This window comes from Mirounga angustirostris, unplaced genomic scaffold (genome assembly GCF_029215605.1).
Source record: "Mirounga angustirostris isolate CCGP_5_RB_7025 unplaced genomic scaffold, mMirAng1.0.hap1 SCAF_1, whole genome shotgun sequence".
Lineage (NCBI taxonomy): Eukaryota > Metazoa > Chordata > Mammalia > Carnivora > Phocidae > Mirounga > Mirounga angustirostris.
Window position 1 is genome coordinate 109,841,029 of NW_026991709.1, and position 18,600 is coordinate 109,859,628.

Consider the following 18,600-nt stretch of genomic DNA (forward strand, 5'->3'; position numbering starts at 1 on the left):
TGAACAAATAATGTCCAAATATAAAGTCAAGACACAGAAAGAAGACACAACTGAAATTCAGCTGAACAAGAAATTAGAATGTGTGTCCTGAATAATAATAATTCACACATTTTTAAGAATTACTGATCATAATCATTGCATTTGTCAATAAAGGGGAAATCAATCTGATAATCAGGAACACTTCTAATTTATTTTTCAAACAAAGTAATAATTTCCCATCTGTGAACATGTCTCTTGTGCTAACTGAAGTCCCAGGTAATATGTATATGGATACTTGGATATTTCATAGACCTTATAAAAACCTTAATGGCATTAATACATCTCTTTAGAGATAAATGAGGTCAAATTGGTATTTCATTTATCTTATATATCTTATCTTATAATGTATTTTATAAAGGAAGCAAAGTATTCCAACCACCCTAATGCCTGACATAAATTAAATTATAGGTGAAATCTAATTTACTGAAAAGATTAAGGAGGTAAAAAAGACATAAAAGTACTGGGAAAACATTTTGACTAGTAATCCCTCCAGAGAACAACAATAAAATTTCCTTTCAGTCATTCATTTGTTTTCTCAGTTTATTTGTTGAACACTCATTGTATAGAAAATGCTTTGGTAGATGCTAAGAGGTGATTCCACTTCCTGGAGAGATGCTAAACCAAACATGCAACACAATTATAAAACAAAACAAGGATTGTTGCCATCAGGTAAATACAAGTTGCAATGAGCCATAAAGCAACATTGCTAAAGTCTTTTAAAGCCAGAGAAGATTACACATACACACACACACACACACACACACACACACACCCTCACCCACAAAATGATGCTTTTCATGAACATAAAAGAGTGAGCAGTTCTCTTGAAGTAAGATGGGAAGGACATTCTAGAAAAGCATAGCCAGGTATAGAAATAAGAATTCACAGAGGGTTTGGGAACTAAATATTACAGCTCAGTATGCTTGAAACAAAATCATGAAGGGAAGCATTGGCAAGAAAAGTTAAAAATGTAAGAACCTGGAAATCTGAACCTCATGCTAATGGATTTAGATTTATTTTATTATGTGATGAAAGTCACTGAAAAGTTTAAACAAAGAAATCATATAACCAGATTTGCATGTTAGAAAGATCCAGTACACTAAATGTAGAAGATGAAATAGAGTTGAACAGGACACAGGCAGAGACATCAGAAAGGAACATCTTTAAAAGATCATGAAGTACTAAATTGTGTTAATGAAGTCAAAATATTCAGAAGTAGAGTGAATGGGATATGGTAATTTGATGTGAGCACTAAGGAACTATAAATAATTGACCATAATTGCTATTTACTGAGATTTTTCAGATGTTGGTTTAGATGGATGGTGGTTTTTTGGTTTGTTTTCTGAGGCCATTTGGACACAAGACAATAAATTGTGTTTGGTCCTATTGAGTTTGAGATGTGTGTGGTTTGTCCAGTTGTAAATGTCTAAGTGATAGCTGTATATATGGATCCAGGACTCAGGAATACTATCAGGGAAGCAAATTCAGGACTGGATGTCAGCAGCACATGGATATTTGGAGAAGAGAAGAGATTGGAAAAGAGAGTGTGTAAAGTCAAAACCCAAAGGTAGGGAGAGAATTCTGGGGGGCAAGAATATTTATAGGGGAAAATGAAGGGGGGGGATTGGAGGGGGAGACGAGCCATGAGAGACTATGGACTCTGAGAAACAAACTGAGGGTTCTAGAGGGGAGGGGGGTGGGGGGATGGGTTAGCCTGGTGATGGGTATTAAAGAGGGCACGTTCTGCATGGAGCACTGGGTGTTATACGCAAACAATGAATCATGGAACACTACATCAAAAACTAATGATGTAATGTATGGTGATTAACATAACATAATAAAATAAAATTTTAAAAAAGAATATGGAAAATCTGTTATTTTCTTTGGTTTGTTTTTAAAGATTTTATTTATTTATTTGTTTGTTTGTTTATTTGAGAGAGAGAGAGCATAAGCAAGGGGAGTGAGAGGGACAAGCAGACTCCAAGATTAGCAAGGGGTCCAACTCGGGGCTTGATCTCATGACCCTGAGATCACGACCTGAGCCAAAACTAAGAGTCGAAGCTTAACCAACTGAGCCATGCAGGTGGCCTTGTTTTGTTTTTAAATGAGAGATGAGAAAACAAGGAATGACAGGAAATCTAGGAGATACTTTGTCATAGAAACAGGGAGGAGCAGTGCATGTCAAAGAGGAGAAAAGATTAGTCTTCATCAAATGCAGTAGATTGTAGAGATCAAGGAATTAATTAAAGGTGGGAAAAGAAAGGAGTAGGGAAGGACGAGAGCTTGTTGGGCAAAGAAATGGGTCTGAGAAGGAAGGGAAAATGAAAGGGACTGATTACACAGAGGAATTCACGGTCAAGTGGGAAAAAAAAAAAAATTTAAGATGAGAATGACCATAGGGCACCTGGTTGTCAGAAAGCTAGGGAGAAGATAACTAGAAAGGCAAAATTGCAGCCTACCTATTTTAGCATTTTGTATATTAATCTGAGTTTTTGTGCCTCATTAATTTTCCATGCTAATTTTCTCTATGACTAGTCCTCATAACTTATATTTGATTAAGTGTAGCTTGCTATATTGCCCATATCTTTATAAGGTTCTCAAACTATTTAGAACAAAATGAGGCTTAGAGAAAGGCAAAAGGTAAAAAAAAAAAAATCATTTATTACCTGTTTATCTGTCCTTGGTTCTATTCATTTAACTAAATAGAACAGTGCCTCCTCCTTATATACCAGCACCACTGGATCATCAAGTTTTTCAAAGTTCTCATAAAGGGAAATGTATTCATGTTTGTGTTTTGAATCTGTTATATATGCCTCTTAGAATCATTGCCAGAGATAAATAGGGAAACTATACCTCATAGGAAGAGTTCATTTTTTTTAAGATTTTATTTACTTACTGGACAGAGAGAGAGAGAGAGCACAAGCAGGGGGAGCGATTGGTAGGCAGGAAGTACCCTGGGATCATGACCCAAGTCGAAAACAGATGCTTAACCAACGGAGCCACCCAGTCTCCCCAAATAAGAAGACTTTATTATAAAATAGGTCTATTTTGTGCTTTCCTTTAAGAATCAAGACTAGCTACCATTCTAAGATTTATCACTGTTAGCATTATTGTTATCAGTAACTACAAACTTCACCTTGTAGCCACCAACAACGTAGGACTCTGATTTACCATTTAAAACATCTGCCTCACTTCAATGCTTCTGCTCCTGAATATATTCTGATCCCAAAGAAAACAAGTTATACTAATTGATTCATTCATACCCTACTTTCATTTGATATGAGTTCATTCAATATAAAAGCTGAGAAAAAAATTCTTAGCAAAACCAAACAACCAAACCAAACAAAAGCAGAAATAATGATCTCCATGATATTTTTTTTACCAAACATATGTCTGTGTCTCTCTCTCTACTAGATATCTAATATTTATAGCTACACTTATACCTATTATACATATAAGTATGCATATTTATATTAAAAAGTTCTTATATCAAAAATATACAGCCAGTTATAGTTTTTCCTTATATGATGAACTTACTGAGACTTCCAAAACAAAAGGCACCACCGTGAATATAGATTACAGCTCATCTTGAGGTTTCTGACTTTCTCTTTGGCAAGTACAAACATACTGGAATGTCAACAAATTCTGTATCCATCACTGTGACATACTCATCGGAAACTGGCTGGGTATGGCCCAGCCTCAATATCATGGAAATAAGCTCTTCTCATAATACCTATACTGTCAAAACACATAGCCTATAAAAGCAAACAAAATTGAACATTTTCATCTTTAACATCAAATGCATAGAAAGAGAAAATTTAAAAAACATAAGCAAAATAAACAGAAATAGAATGTTTGTAACAATTATTTCCAAATAATACTGCATAGATCTTAGTCTACAAGCTTGTTGAAAATCTTAAGTGTTCTGTATTTCAGATTAGTAACTGTGTCATTCAACAGCTGTCAGTTTACCAGCAGTTTTTTTTAATGTCCATCATAATTATTTTTTTAAAGATTTTCTTTATTTATTTGACAGAGAGAGACACAGCGAGAAAGGGAACACAATCCGGGGGAGTGGGAAAGGGAGAAGCAGGCTTCCTGCGGAGCAGGGAGCCCGATGCGGGGCTCGATCCCAGGACCCTGGGACCATGACCTGAGCTGATGGCAGATGCTTAACGACTGAGCCACCCAGGCGCCCCCATCATAATTATTTCTTAATTGTAAATTCTTATCTGAAAAATGTCCAGGTCTTGTACCATGTTTTCTTTTGTTTTGTAGGCATGCTGTCACATTTTTCTTCTTTATGGTTCACTCTATTTAATCCAAAATTTTAAATGTTGTCTTATGACCACACTATTAGTTATTTAAATGCCCTGGTTTTCAACTCCAAATAGATTTATGTCCTTCGCCCCCCAACCCCGTCCCCGAAATCCCATATTTGATATCACTGAAGAAAGCTCTCCCTGGTATTTCTGACAACTTTTCTAGGATCGTTGTGACATTTCACTGGACAGTTTACTCAAAAGAAGAACCTTAAAAATTACATGGTCAATAAATAGTACATTAAGCAACCTTTATTCCTACAATTATTTCCAAGAGTTTGAGGTAGTAAAGAACATCTAATACCTATACTTTAATGATGCGGAAGCATGCAGAAGCTCTTAAATTGCAACCAGGAAATGTCAAAGCCAAATCTGCACCCATTTTTCTAGACCAGTCTCTTAGACTATCACTTACTGACTATATGACTGGAAGCAAACTACTCTCTACTTCAATTTTTTAAATCTTAATAATAATAATAATAATAAATAAACCCCTCAGTGGGTTGTTGTAAGATTCAAGTGAGTTAGGACTTTTAATGTACATAGAAGAGTGCCTAGCACATGTATGTATTCAATAAAGCTTGTCTTATATAAGTATACTTCACTAATAAGGATTCTTAAAGGGGCGCCTGGGTGGCTCAGTCGGTTAAGCATCTGCCTTCGGCTTAGGTCATGATCCCAGGGTCCTGGGATCGAGCCCCGCATCGGGCTCCCTGCTCCGCGGGAAGCCTGCTTCTCCCTCTCCCACTCCCCCTACTTGTGTTCCCTCTCTCGCTGTGTCTCTCTCTGTCAAATAAATAAAGAAAATCTTTAAAAAAAAATAAAAATAAGGATTCTTAAATAATTTCATGCTAATTGAATATAATCAGGTAGAGTATCCCTTAAAGCAAGTTTTTGGTAAATGGGTAAATTACACTAATATTTCATTTACTGAATTGAATTTTAAAAGATTTTTGGCAAATTGCCTTGTTTCTCATTTCTCAGATATTTTCTGTTTCTGAGCAGATACTTAAGTATGTTTTGAACAATAACAAAAGTACCACTTTAGAGATTATTTTGTGCTCTTCTAGCATATGTGATCTGTAATTCACAGAGCAATCCTGAAAAGTATTTATGATTAGTATCCTCATTTTATAAGTATAAAAAAAAGGTACAATGAAGGGCTAAGGACATTTTTCAAGGTTGGACATGCTCTTCTACCAAACTCAGCCTTCCAATTTAACATATGATAGACATAATGATGCATTTTATTTATCAAGTTTACTTTCTCAAGAACTTTGATTTTCACTTCCCTTTCATATGTTAAAGAATTAATTTTTCTTGGGCGCCTGGGTGGCTCAGTTGGTTAAGCGACTGCCTTCGGCTCAGGTCATGATCCTGGAGTCCCGGGATCGAGTCCCATATCAGGCTCCCTGCTCAGCAGGGAATCTGCTTCTCCCTCTGACCCTCCTCCCTCTCATGCTTTCTGTCTCTCATTCTCCCTGTCTCAAATAAATAAATAAAATATTTAAAAAAAAAAAAGAATTAATTTTTCTTCCTGGTATCTCAGCTTTGATTTACAAAATTCAGTATTGAGAAGGAATAAAACTGTTTTCTTTAGAACAGCCAATGACTGTTAATTTTACTAGCATAATCTTTAAAGTAAATACATGGATGCTTTTCTTATTATCTTTTGAAAAATAAAGAACAATCCATATACAATATCAAATCTATAAAGGGCATAATTTTATTATAGATGGGCAATGGTGAGAATAATTTGTAGTTGAAAAAGGAAAAGCCTTTATGGAGCCAGTACTTGCTTTCACATTATGTTAACTCCAGGGGGAAGAGCATTGCGGGAAGAGAGAGTTCCGGAGAAGGTGTACCTCGAGAAGTAACCAGAGAGATAAGTATCAGGACTTAGCAGACACAGACAGGAGTTGGCTGTGCTTTCACAGAACTGCTGTCTGCTGTACAACGTACCAGGGCACAGCCTGTCCCTCTGAAGCCATAGATTGCTCTCTCTTCTCTGATCATTCCCTGCTGCCATTGTGTCCTTTCAGCTTCATATCGCTTCTGTCATCAAAGAACATTTCTGGGAGCCTTTGTTTGGCAGAAAGAGTATGAACTTTGAAATGAGGTATCTGTGGATTCAAATTCTAAAGTTGTCGCTTTCTAGCTGTATGAGCCCCTCTGAACTTCTTTGTCCTCCTCTATAAAGTGATACAAATAATCAAAAGGTAGTGGGGATGCACAAAGGTATATATTATAGAAAGCCCATGTATTCTAAAAGCTCAAAAATGCTAGTTTCTAGTCATATCTCCCCCTCACCAAGGAGCTATTTTTGCTCGAATTCATAATCGACCCACATATTTCAAGTCAGACAATCTCTGAAACCTAGCAATTTAGAATTAAAGATAAGCAGTGGAAACCACTGAGATAGTGAGAGTCCTAAATTAACATCCAGTGGGTACAAACACCAATAATGTTTATCTGTATAATATATATAAGTAAAACCTAACTGAAAACTCAAATGTGTCAAATATAACTCAAATGTAAGTTATCAAGAAAACTTCAAAACTTTTCCCTTCAGCAATACCACTTAATGCATATCACAATAGACACAATCTTTACATTTAGCTATAAACTCCTGGGCAGCAAGAATTCTACCTCACTCTGTTTGCACAGATGCAGAGGCAGCAAGTTTTATTTACTTACCTTTATGTAATTGATCTATTCTAACAAACAAAGAAGCAATGGTTATTTCAAAAACAGTAACTACTAAAAAGTTCATAAGCACTGATTTTTTAGTCAACAAGGCGCTCCAATATCCAGAAGAAAAAAATGTTAATCTTACCATAAATGTGCAAGTTTTAGCAAATATATCTAAGGCCCCTACATTCCAGTATTCTTCAATGTTGCCCGGTATGGTGATATACATATGAGAGGCAAAGAGAGCACAAAACAGCCCCAAACAGAGAGCTTTGAACCCCATGATATCCCTTTCTCTAGCCTCTTCACAGTGCTGACATTAAAGTGTTTCCACAAATACTAACTAATAAGTAGCAGAACAACTGTAGATTGGGAACGCTTTTGGGTAATATATGATCATCTTAGCAGCATGAAGCTAATTTTTAATTCAAAAGTTATTGCATCAGTAATGACTCATTTTTGAAATACACAGATTCTGAGACAGATATTATAACACAACAGTTCATGCCTATATTATAATAAGACAGTTAACAACTCCCACAGTGTTTCTTCACCCTGTCATACTGTTATCATGTTAAAGCAACTTAGGTGTGAAATCAGAGCCTACATGAGAGCTCTTAAGATACCACAAAGTAAAATTTTGTGATTGGTTTTTGTAGGAAAAGAATTTTTTAAAAAATTAGCTGATACTTAGTCAAAATGCAGGCTCATGCAACTTGCATGGATTACTATGTTAATAAACCCTGCTTGTTGTGGTGGACCAAACTTTGGGCCAAAAGATAAGGGGTGTGGAGACTTGTCCATATGCCATTATTCATCATGCTAGAACTATAATAGTCTGAAGTACCACAGGGCTCAGTATAAGTATCTCAGGAAACACTGTTTTTTTAAATGATTACACAGTGACTTTGTTCTTATGGGTTAAATGGTAAATCTTTAAAACCAATCTATACCAAGTAGCCTAGTGTGACAATATCAAGTGCAAATATTGGACTTCTGCTTGCTGCACGCTGAGAGAGACCCTGTCCATAAAGCCGATCATTTTGATGTTCTTTAGAGATGCAAGGAACTGGAGATTTTCTGTCTGATATGTCAGGACCTAGGAAATAAAAGAATAGTCACAAATCAATAAACCTGTGATTCTCAAGCTCATTACCAGAGATTGGTACTTAAAGAAAGTAATTTTTATTGATAGAATTCAATCCAATCAGGGGTCTAATATAAGTCTATACTGGGCCTCTTGAAAGCATAAGTATTAATTCCAAAGTCTATCCTAAATTTCATTATTAAAATTTTTATTTTTATCCACTTACATTGCAGTCTTCCCTGAATCCCCCAGGGCATAACTTAGTAATATCATTTGTTATTCAAACTACAATACTATTGCAAGTGAAAGAGACATTATTAATAATGCACATAAACTGGAACTGTCCTGGACAAACTGATACTAACAGACTTACCCTAATCATATAACTCTTTTATCAAATTTAATTTGTGTGCCTGCCTTTCTCAGTGTACTGTAAGACATCATACATTATTTTGTTGTTGTTTTTGCAACCTCTAAGAAATCAATGCTTTGCAGGTAAAGGTGCTAAATACATATTTTGAATAAATTAATGGATAACCAAGTTAATTAATTAATGCTTAAGGATATTAGTAAGGGGGAAATCTCAAATCTCAAATCCACCATGAAGTTTGAAAACTAAAATCAGGAGTGGTCACTGATGACAAAGACTGAGAGAAAAATAGAGTTAAGATAAAGATAAGCAGAGGTATCTTATGTATTTGGAAAGATAAACATATTTGGAAAGATAAGCCGAGGTATCTGGCATAATGACTCAGTTTCTCTAATCAGATCCTAGCAGTTTGCCTAACCCGTGGTAAGCAATCACGAAATATTACCTGTTGTTGTTGTCGTCATTGTTACTAACTGTATTATTTTCAACATTATTGCTGGGATCAAAGAAAAGAGACAAGAGTATGGAATCCTTCAAGAAGATCCAGGTCTATGTAATGAGGTTACAGGGGGACGTTAGACCTCTGACTGGAGTCAAGGTTAAAACATCTGAAGAGCTAGAGAGAGGGGTACAGATAAAGAGAAAATAGCCCAAAATTTGTCTCACTTTGCAGTTCCTTAGGTTCAGCCCTAGGTTTCTGAAGATCTCCAACTTTCACAATTTTCCATGTCCCTTGGGTCACCATTGTTAAGCATAGAAGGAGAACAGATCAGATGTATGACATGAACCCGGAATAAAACTGAGACCATCTTTTCCCAGACTCAATGACTGTGGGTCTTTTCTTACTTTACAGAGCTGTCAACACCATTGCTTTATGTCTCTTTAAACTTTACCTTGTTTTACTCACTAAATGAAAGGTAAGGCTTTTGTGCACACCATAGTGTTTTGTTTGGCAGTTTTTGGCCTTTTGCTTGAGAGGTTATGAAACACGGTGCACTCAGTTCAGAGCAAAGTTTACTTGTTTTAGGGGCACCCGGGTGGCTCAGTTGGTTAAGCGACTGCCTTCGGCTCGGGTCATGGTCCTGGAGTCCCGGGATCGAGTCCCGGGATCGAGTCCCGCATCAGGCTCCCTGCTCAGCAGGGAGTCTGCTTCTCCCTCTGACCCTCCTCCTTCTCATGCTCTCTGCCTCTCATTCTAAAAAAAAAAAAAAAAAAAAGTTTACTTGTTTTATTTTCCCCACAGTTTTCCACCACATGATATCATTATCAGTCAACTAATATTTGTGGAGTCTTGGATGCGCCTTCCCACACCTCACTTCTATCCAGATCAGACAATCTCAAACATCTTTATATCTTTCCCATTCCCTCCAAGATAAAAATCCAAATTTCTCAGTAGTGCATTATATGTTTCCAGTCATCTTCAGAGTCTCTACTTTGACCCTACAAGCCAGACCAACTTCAACTGCTGGAAGTTACCCTATAGCAAAAAGCCATTAAGCCCTCCGGAGCTTTCATCATATCTCTTCTCCCAGAATGAGCCCCTCAAGTTCTCTCTGATCCTACCTGCTTATCACACACTTTTCCGGCTTTTAATTTCCAGCTAAATCACTTCCGTGTTTCTTTTTGTGATCTCTAACATAGAAGGTTGATCAATTGCCCTTTCTTTACACCCTCCTAAAGAAGTATAGACTTGTGCCATCATCCCAGTAAGACCAAACTGAATTTACATAGTGGGTATGAATCTTGTTCTCTTAATGGTATATGGCATACAAATATTTCTTTAAATCCTATAATGGACTGAATGTGTTTTCCCAAAATTCATAGGTTGAAAACTTAATGATCAAAGTGACTGTGTTAGAAAATGAGCTCTGGAGAAGGGATTAGGGCATGAGAGCAGAGACCTCGTGAGTGGGACGGTGCCCTTGTAAGAGAAACCCCAGACAGCTCCTTTGCCCCTTCTGCCAGGTGAGGACACAGCAAGGAGATGGCTGTCTATGAACCAGGAAGAAGGCCCTCACCAAACAGTAAACCCGCTGAACCTTGATCTTAGACTTCCTGACTCCAGAATGTTTGGTGTTTAAACTATTTAGTCTATAGTTTGTTTTTTTTACAGCAGACTAAAACAAACCCCAAACAACATTAACAGTAATGCATTATGCCAGTTAGGCATTACCAATAAAACACAAATAAATCAGTGACAAGACAAGGATCCTACTTTCACTGCTAGTACCTATCATTGTACTGGAAGTTCTACCACTATAGTGGTAGTAGCACTACCAGATAAGAAATGAAAATAAAAGTCAACCAGATTAAAAGGAAGAGGTAAAACTATCTTGATTTGCAATTGACATGATCTGATGTATAGAAAACCCAATACGGGAATATGTAAGTTGAGCCTGGAAAATACTGATACACCAGATTGCAAGGAAGATCTCAATGACTTTCAGAGTAATATCAAGAGGACTGAAAGGAGCTTCCACTGGCCCAAAGAGGGACTACTGAACTACTTTAATAAGAAATTAGTCCAGGGCGCTTCAGTGGCTCAGTTGGTTAAGCATCCAACTCTAGATTCCTGCTCAGGTCATGATCTCAGGGTGGTGAGATTGAGGCCCTTGTCGGGCTCTGTGCTGGGCATGGAGCCCCTCCCCTGCAGTTGCTCATGTGTATGCTCTTTCTAAAAAAAAAAAAAATCAATAAAATAGGCTTGAATTCTCAAGCCTGTACTGATATATTATTTTTTAATTAATTGGTTACATTCTGAAGATAACAGGGAATTATTTCATTATCTTGAAAAGTGGAATTAATAAAAGGACATAATAAACATTTTATCTTGCCTTTCTTATATGAAGTATGCCATTGTTTAACTAAATAATATATGATGGTAACCATCCTGTATAAAATTTTCCAGGTAATATATAAAAGCAAAATTATCAAATTAAAATATCATTTTTCAATCTCCATTGAATTAATGAATCTGTATTTACAGCCTCAATGGCTTTTAACCTAACATAAAGTGACAAATATGTGCTTCATGATCAAATAAAGTCCCATCATGTATATTCTTGTCAAACAGATTGAACCTAAGTCTGATCAAACCTCTGGATTCCAACTGATAATTCACAGGAAACACAGAGGACAGAGGAGCATGGTAAACTGCAAAGAAATGTGCAATCAGAAAATGTAGACTTTAGGAAACCCTGCAAGCCCAGATCTTCAACAGATAAATTAGGAATAAAGTGTATTGTAGATGAAAAGAAATTTAAAAAAGACATACCATGTTTTAAACTGTGAAGGAATAGGGGTGCCTGGGTGGCTCAGTCATTAAGTGTCTGCCTTTGGCTCAGGTAATGATCCCAGGGTCCTGGGATCGAGCCCTGCATCAGGCTCCAGGCTCAGCGGGGAGTCTGCTTCTCCCTCCTCTCCCACTCCTCCCGCTTGTGTTCTCTCTCCCTGTCTCTTTAAATAAAAATAAATAAATTGTGAAGGAATAAACCAGAGTTTCTAGAGAGTCATAGATGGATGATAATATTATACAGAAATGCAGTGAAGTTATTACTATAAAATTCAGGACAGTGGTTCCATTTGGGAAGAGAGGAAAGCTGTGATTTAATTTTGGCACAAGGATGAGTACATGGGTGACTTGGCAAAGTTGAATTTCTTAACCAGTGTGGTGGTTAACATGGGTCTTCACAGTATCATATTTCATTAGCTATGCACTTGTTTAATGTGTTTATTATATTTGTATTTGATTTTACAGTAAAATGTTATTTTTAAATAAACATAGTCTGACATCATATACAAAAATTAACTCAAAAACCTAAATGTAAAACCTAAAACTATTAAACTAGAAGAAAACATAGTGGAAAAGCTTTAGGACATTGGATTTGGCAATGATTTCTTAAATATACACGATAAGCATAGTCAATGAAAACAAAATAGATAAATAGGAATACTTTAAACGTAAAAATTTCAGGGAATCAAAGGAGACAATCAACAGAGTGAAAAGGCAACCAATGAGAAAATATTTGCAAATTATATATCTGATAAGAAGTTAATATCTAGAATATATAAAGAACTTCTACAACTCAACAACAAAAAGCAAACAACCTTGGAACACCTGGGTGGTGAGTCAGTTAAGTATCTGCCTTCAGCTCAGGTCATGATCCTGGAGTCCTGGGATTAACCTTGCATTGGGCTCTCCTGCTTGGCGGTTAGTCTGCTTTTCCCTCTGCGCTCCCACCCCCTCTCGTGCACGCTCTCTCACTCATAAATAAATAAAATCTTTAAAACAAACAACCTCATTAAAAATTGGGCAAAGAACTTGAATAAACAATTCTCCAAATAAGACATACAAATGGCCAAAAAGCACATGAAAAGATGTACATCACTCTTCATAGACAAATGCCAATCAAAACCACAGTGAGACATCACTTTACAGCATTTCAATGGTTACGATTCAGAAAAACAAAAAGTAACAAGTGTTTGTGAGGATGTGGAGAAACTGCAACTGGTGTAAATGTAAGATGGTGCAGCCATTATGGAAAATAGTATGAAGATTACTCATAAAATTAAAAGGTAGAAGCAACCCAAATGTCAACAGTAGATAAATGGAAGATGAAAATATACATATATTCGAATATTATGCACCCTTTAAAAAGAAGGAAATCCTGTCCCATGCTACAACATGGATGAAACTTGACGACATTATGCTAAGCAAAATAAGTCAGTCACAGAAGAGCAAATTTTGTCAGATTATACTCATATGAAGGATCTAAGAAACAGAAAATAGAAAGCTATTACCAAGGGCTGAGGGAAGGGAAGAGAGGGCATTAGTATTTAGTTGGTATAGAATTTCACTGCTGCAAAAGAAAACAGTCTAGTGATCTATTGCACAACAGTGTAAAGATATTTAACACTACTACTGAACTGTACACTTAAAAATGGTTAAGAGAGTAAATTTAATGTTACGTATTTTTGCCACATTTTTAAAAATGGGAAGTAGTTCTCACGAATATAACCACAATAAAAGTTGTTTAACTATAGCTTCACAATAGGGGTGCCTGGGTGGCTCAGTCACCCAGGTTGAGCATCTGATTCGTGATTTTGGCTGAGGTCATAATCTCAAGGTCGTGAGATCAAGCTCTGTGTCAGACTCCACGCTGGGTGTGGATCCTGCTTAAGATTCTCTCTCTTCCTCTGCCCTTGCTACCCCCTCCCCCTTCTTATAAGCGCTCCCTCTCTCTCTAAAAAAAAAAAAAAAAAAATACAGATAGATATAGATAGCTTCAAAATAAAATAAATATAGTCTGATAGGATTGTTAAATATCTATCCATGTATTTGTCACAAATATCAAATAAAATATAGTACACAAAAATATTGGCATTCGGTATATGACAAAGATATTTCAAGAAATTACTAACTAAGCTGGCATGGCTATATTGCTGTTAATCAAAATAGACTCAAGGCAAAAATCATTTCTATACATAAAGTCACTAAATAATGATAAATTTTATGCACCTAGAGGACAGATCAATTCCATACTCTAATAAACTAACCTCAAAATAGGAAAGAAAAAAAACAGAACCACAACTCAAAAAGAAATTGACAAATTTATTGCATTAATAGAATTTGAATACATCTTTCCTATAATTAAGGGATCAAGTTGAGAAAAGTCTCAGAAAGAAATGTGGAAGATTTATAGAGCACACTAATAAGCTCAAGCTAATGGTATAAGTAGACTGTTTTATCCAACAATTAAAGAATACATATTCTTTTGAAGTGTATATGGACATATACACAAATTGATCACATGCTATGCAATAACCCTAATCTTAAAACCCTAAACCTAAAAATAATAAAATTTTATAAGATTGTAACATACTACCATATTCTCAGGCCACATCACAATTAGGTCAAAAATTAAAAAAAAAAATCTCTAAACAACTCAGATATCAAAGAAGACAAAAAAATGAAATAGAAAATATTTAGAACTAAGAAGATATCGACAAGTGTAGAAAGTCTTTTAGGGGCACCTGGGTGGCTCAGTCAGTTATGCGTCTGCCTTCGTCTCAGGTCATGATCTCGGGGTCCTGGGATTGAGCCCCACATCAAGCCCCCGCATCGAGCCCCACATCAGGCTTCCCACTCAGTGGGGAGTCTGCTTCTCCCTCTGCCTGTGGTTCCCCCAGCTTGTGCTCACACTCTGTCAAATAAATAAATAAAATCTTAAAAAAAAAAAAAAAAGAAAGAAAAGAAAGCAAGCCTTTCAAACAGGGAAAAATGAAAAAAAATCTTAAAATTTATGAGTTATGCATATACAGTAAACTCTCCCTTTTTCCTAGCCACTAAGGCAATATTAAGGCATTATTAAGGCAATAAATGAAGAAACAGCTATAAAGAGACAATCTATGCATATGAATGTACATGCATGTGCATTTGGATGCGTTTTTTCTCTTTATTTCAGTGGCGAATTCTACTGTGAAAGGGTCACAAAAATGTATCAAAGAGCAGTTGAGTATTTCTTAAGAAGTGGATTGAAAGCTGAATGTGTGCTTCTCTGGTGTTTGGGGAGTGTAAGAGGTAGCACCTTCCTGGCAGAAGGAAATCAGGCATACGAAACATTTTGGTTTGGTTGCCTAATTACATACGGCAGCTAAGGATACCAAGAGAGAGAGGCCTGGAGACAAAGACAGGTTTCATAAGCCAAATATAGGAATTTGAGCTTTAGGGAGGGAACTGGGGAAATGCTCCATGCTATATAGAGTGATCCTACATTCCTCTTGCCTGAGATCATCAAGGCTTATTTCCCTTCACCTTCACAATTACCTTGTTTTGTACAATAAATTATTTGGTCATCCATCTACAAAGGTGTTCAGGATAAACACAAGTCTGACCTGATAAATAGGGGAGAGGTATTAGAAAAAAATGCCCAAACACCCACAGAAGATCTGATGACACAGAATTGTGTGTGATGCAAACCTCAGCAAGTACAGTAATTGCTCTCCTGTTGCTTCATAAACTTGAGACCAGAAGGCAGAAATTCACAAACTAAATCCCCAGAGTCATGATCTTTTTTTTCTTAAGGTTTTATTTATTTGACAGAGAGAGAGAGCACAAACAGGGGGATCAGCAGGCAGAGGCAGAGTGAGAAGCAGGCTCCCCGCTGAGCAAGGAGCCCGATGCGGGACTCAATCCCAGGACCCTGAGATCATGACCTGATCATGCTTAACCGACTGAGCCACCCAGGCGCCCAAGTCATGATCTTTTACTTGGAACTATAGAACCATACCTGGAAATTTCAGCAAAGAGGAGAAACAAGGAGGAGAAAGCTAAAGCCTTAGCTTGATGAGAGAAAAATTCTCTAAAGGCCTGGTATTTAAGAGAAACCATTTAGATTTCTTTCCAAGCCAGCATGACTGTACATAAACTTTGTTCAAACTGAAAGCCTGATTTATGGCCATATGTTTTGTGTATTTGCTTTGTGAATGAGTAACCTGAAGGAAAACCATCTTGTCCTTAAGATACCGATCAATGCTCCAACTCCCTGCATTCCTTGATGTTAAAACTCATGATTCCTGTCTATAGGTTAATCTAAATTCTTCTGAACTTTTCCAAAATGTACAAACTGTACATTCTCTGTACAAATTGTTCATTCTTTGGAACACTTTCTTCCTTGTGAAGATTGTATTTCCTGGGCAGCTGTCCTAACGGGCTCAAATTAAACTCTCTTTCTTTTAGAGATTCTAAAAAGTTTGTTCATTTTGCGTCAACAAGCCCATCAGAAAGCAAAGTGGCCAAAAGCTTGTGCCAATAGGAAAAATGCTCTTACCCACTGAGTCTGGAATGAGGAGAGGTCTGCTCTATGTCCTTCTCTAAAATTGGCAAAAGCTCCCTGAGGGACCATAATAGCACCCAGGGCTGAGCCATGGAGAACTACAAAGTTGGTCAAACTCTTCAGGTGTCCTCTATCCCACTTTCAGCAGCTTCTCCCCCAGTCACCTTCAAAGGTCTGAATCCCCCTGTGGCCACCCCTTCTCAGATCTTCCCTTTCCTGTAGGGCTTCCATGCTACCTAACTCATGTCTCATTCTCTCCTTCTAATCACAACTTCTTTTCCTTTAGAGAAGCTGATTTGATGTGTTATGAAAACATTATTAACAACAACGACAAACTAAAATCAAATGAACATGTACATGTATCAGGTAAACCCACACGTTTGGATTAAAGCAAACACAATATTACTTTGCACAACTCCCAGCCTTCTAAATATCTGATCGTTAAGTCTCAAAAATATGATATCCCATTTTTGAAATACTTCATTTCCGATTGCTATTTCATTGTTGTTGTTGCTTTAACAAAATATCTCCTAGAGCTCTTCAATTAGCTCATCCATCCACCCACCTCTATCTACCTACAGATACATTTTACCTTGTGGTTTGAAGAGTAGAGAACTTTATCTTCTACCCTGTCTTTCCTTTCACTATAGAAAAAAATGTACCTCAATTAAAAAAAAACAAACCTCTTACATTGCCTAAAAGACACTCTTTAGGTCATCTGTATACATGTCTAGGTTACCTGAGCCTAGTCTTGAATTGTTTTTGAAATATTTTACAACTATGCATTACCTACATTAAGCACACTCTCTACTGCTCATTGTCTTTGAGCTGGTTTTATTATATTGGTCCTTTGGGTTCTCTTCTAAAGAGGTTATAACGTCTGCCTGGTTTCTTCACTGAATGAATTAAAATACAGTTTTTAATATGTATTCATTTTTCTATCTGCATGAGTCATAACTTTAAGATATCTAAAAGTTATCTTTAATAGCACAGACCTTTCCATGTTCTGGTTAATCACTGTAGTATTTACACATCAATATGGTGGTTTATAATATTCATAGCTGTAGTACTTTGATTTTATTTTATATTAAGCTTTGTAATTCTGATGTTTTAAAGAGGTTTATTAAATTCTTATAATACCAACTTCATTCTGACCCTACCAGTAGTTTCATATGCTGAATATTACCTTTTATATAGATATTGTTACATTAATACTCATGATGGTATAAGTTTGAAAATGATGGGCCAATGAATATATTTCCTAGGTTTTGAAACTTGGTCCATAAGGATAGGACATGGCCAGTAGCTTTGGTATCTGAAGAGATTCTGGGAAGTGACTATGGGGGAAGCGTCTCTCTCTCTCTCTCTCATTCTGTCTGGCTCCAAAAAGAGTAAGTATTGGAATAAGATGTTTGTCATCTGCCATCTTATATTAACATCCTTTGGTGCATTAGTTTTAAAGTTTTATCCCTAAGCCAGATGAGCTAAAATCAGCATGTATTTCATCCTGAAACCATATTGCTTTCTACCAGCTTTGTTCTTAAGCCCTCAGAACTCCATACAGCACTACAAGAATGATTTGAAATTGGCTCCAAGAATTCAGCAATATTTTAAAATCCTTGAATAAGAAACTGAAGTCCTTTCCCTAATATCCATTTTCTTGCTATGATTTTCCTCAGTTCAGAGTCAGTCTTCTCTGCCTCCTCACTCCTAAATATAAGAGACTGAGAATTTGCTTAGTACTGCTGAGTTGATGGCTTTTGGGGACATTACACAAAGTATCCTTCCCTCTGGCCCAAGCTCTTAACCAGATCCCCTTATAAATACAGCTTGTGTCTTTGCAATAGACATCGCACTAATACATTGGAAAGGTTCAATGACCCGAACGTTGAAAGAGATTTCCATCTTTGACACATTCTAAAGTTATAGTCAACAAACATGACCAATCACCATTCATTCCCTATAGCATCTATTTGATGATTTTTAGTTTGTTATTTAAAACCTTCTGTTACTCAGATTCCTAAAACTTTCCATTGCTGGTGCCATTTCAGGCTAGAAACTCTAATATGTGATTAGGGCATTGGTCTCACTGTGACAAACTTCAGCTGATGAACACTATTAGCCTGCCTTCCCTTTCCCAGGCCCTGAATTCCTCCCTAGGAGCCTAGGACAGGTGATTTCCTAAGCAAAGTATGTCACCCTCAGTGGTATAAGGAAAAAAATGATGATCACATAAACCCCTAAAAACAAAAAGAG

General features: G+C 36.7%; 1 protein-coding gene across 1 annotated transcript in view; it reads right to left on the reverse strand.

Annotated features, from left to right (window-relative positions):
* The window catches only part of LOC123841051 (arylacetamide deacetylase-like 2), a 29,162-nt gene extending 21,751 nt beyond the window's left edge, over positions 1-7,411 (reverse strand). Inside the window, 3 exon segments of the mRNA XM_064575847.1 lie at positions 3,577-3,764; positions 3,766-3,794; positions 7,198-7,411. Of these exon segments, the coding sequence (XP_064431917.1) occupies positions 3,577-3,764; positions 3,766-3,794; positions 7,198-7,335 (355 nt within the window). The 5' untranslated portion in view covers positions 7,336-7,411.
* Positions 7,412-18,600: the final 11,189 nt, after the last annotated feature.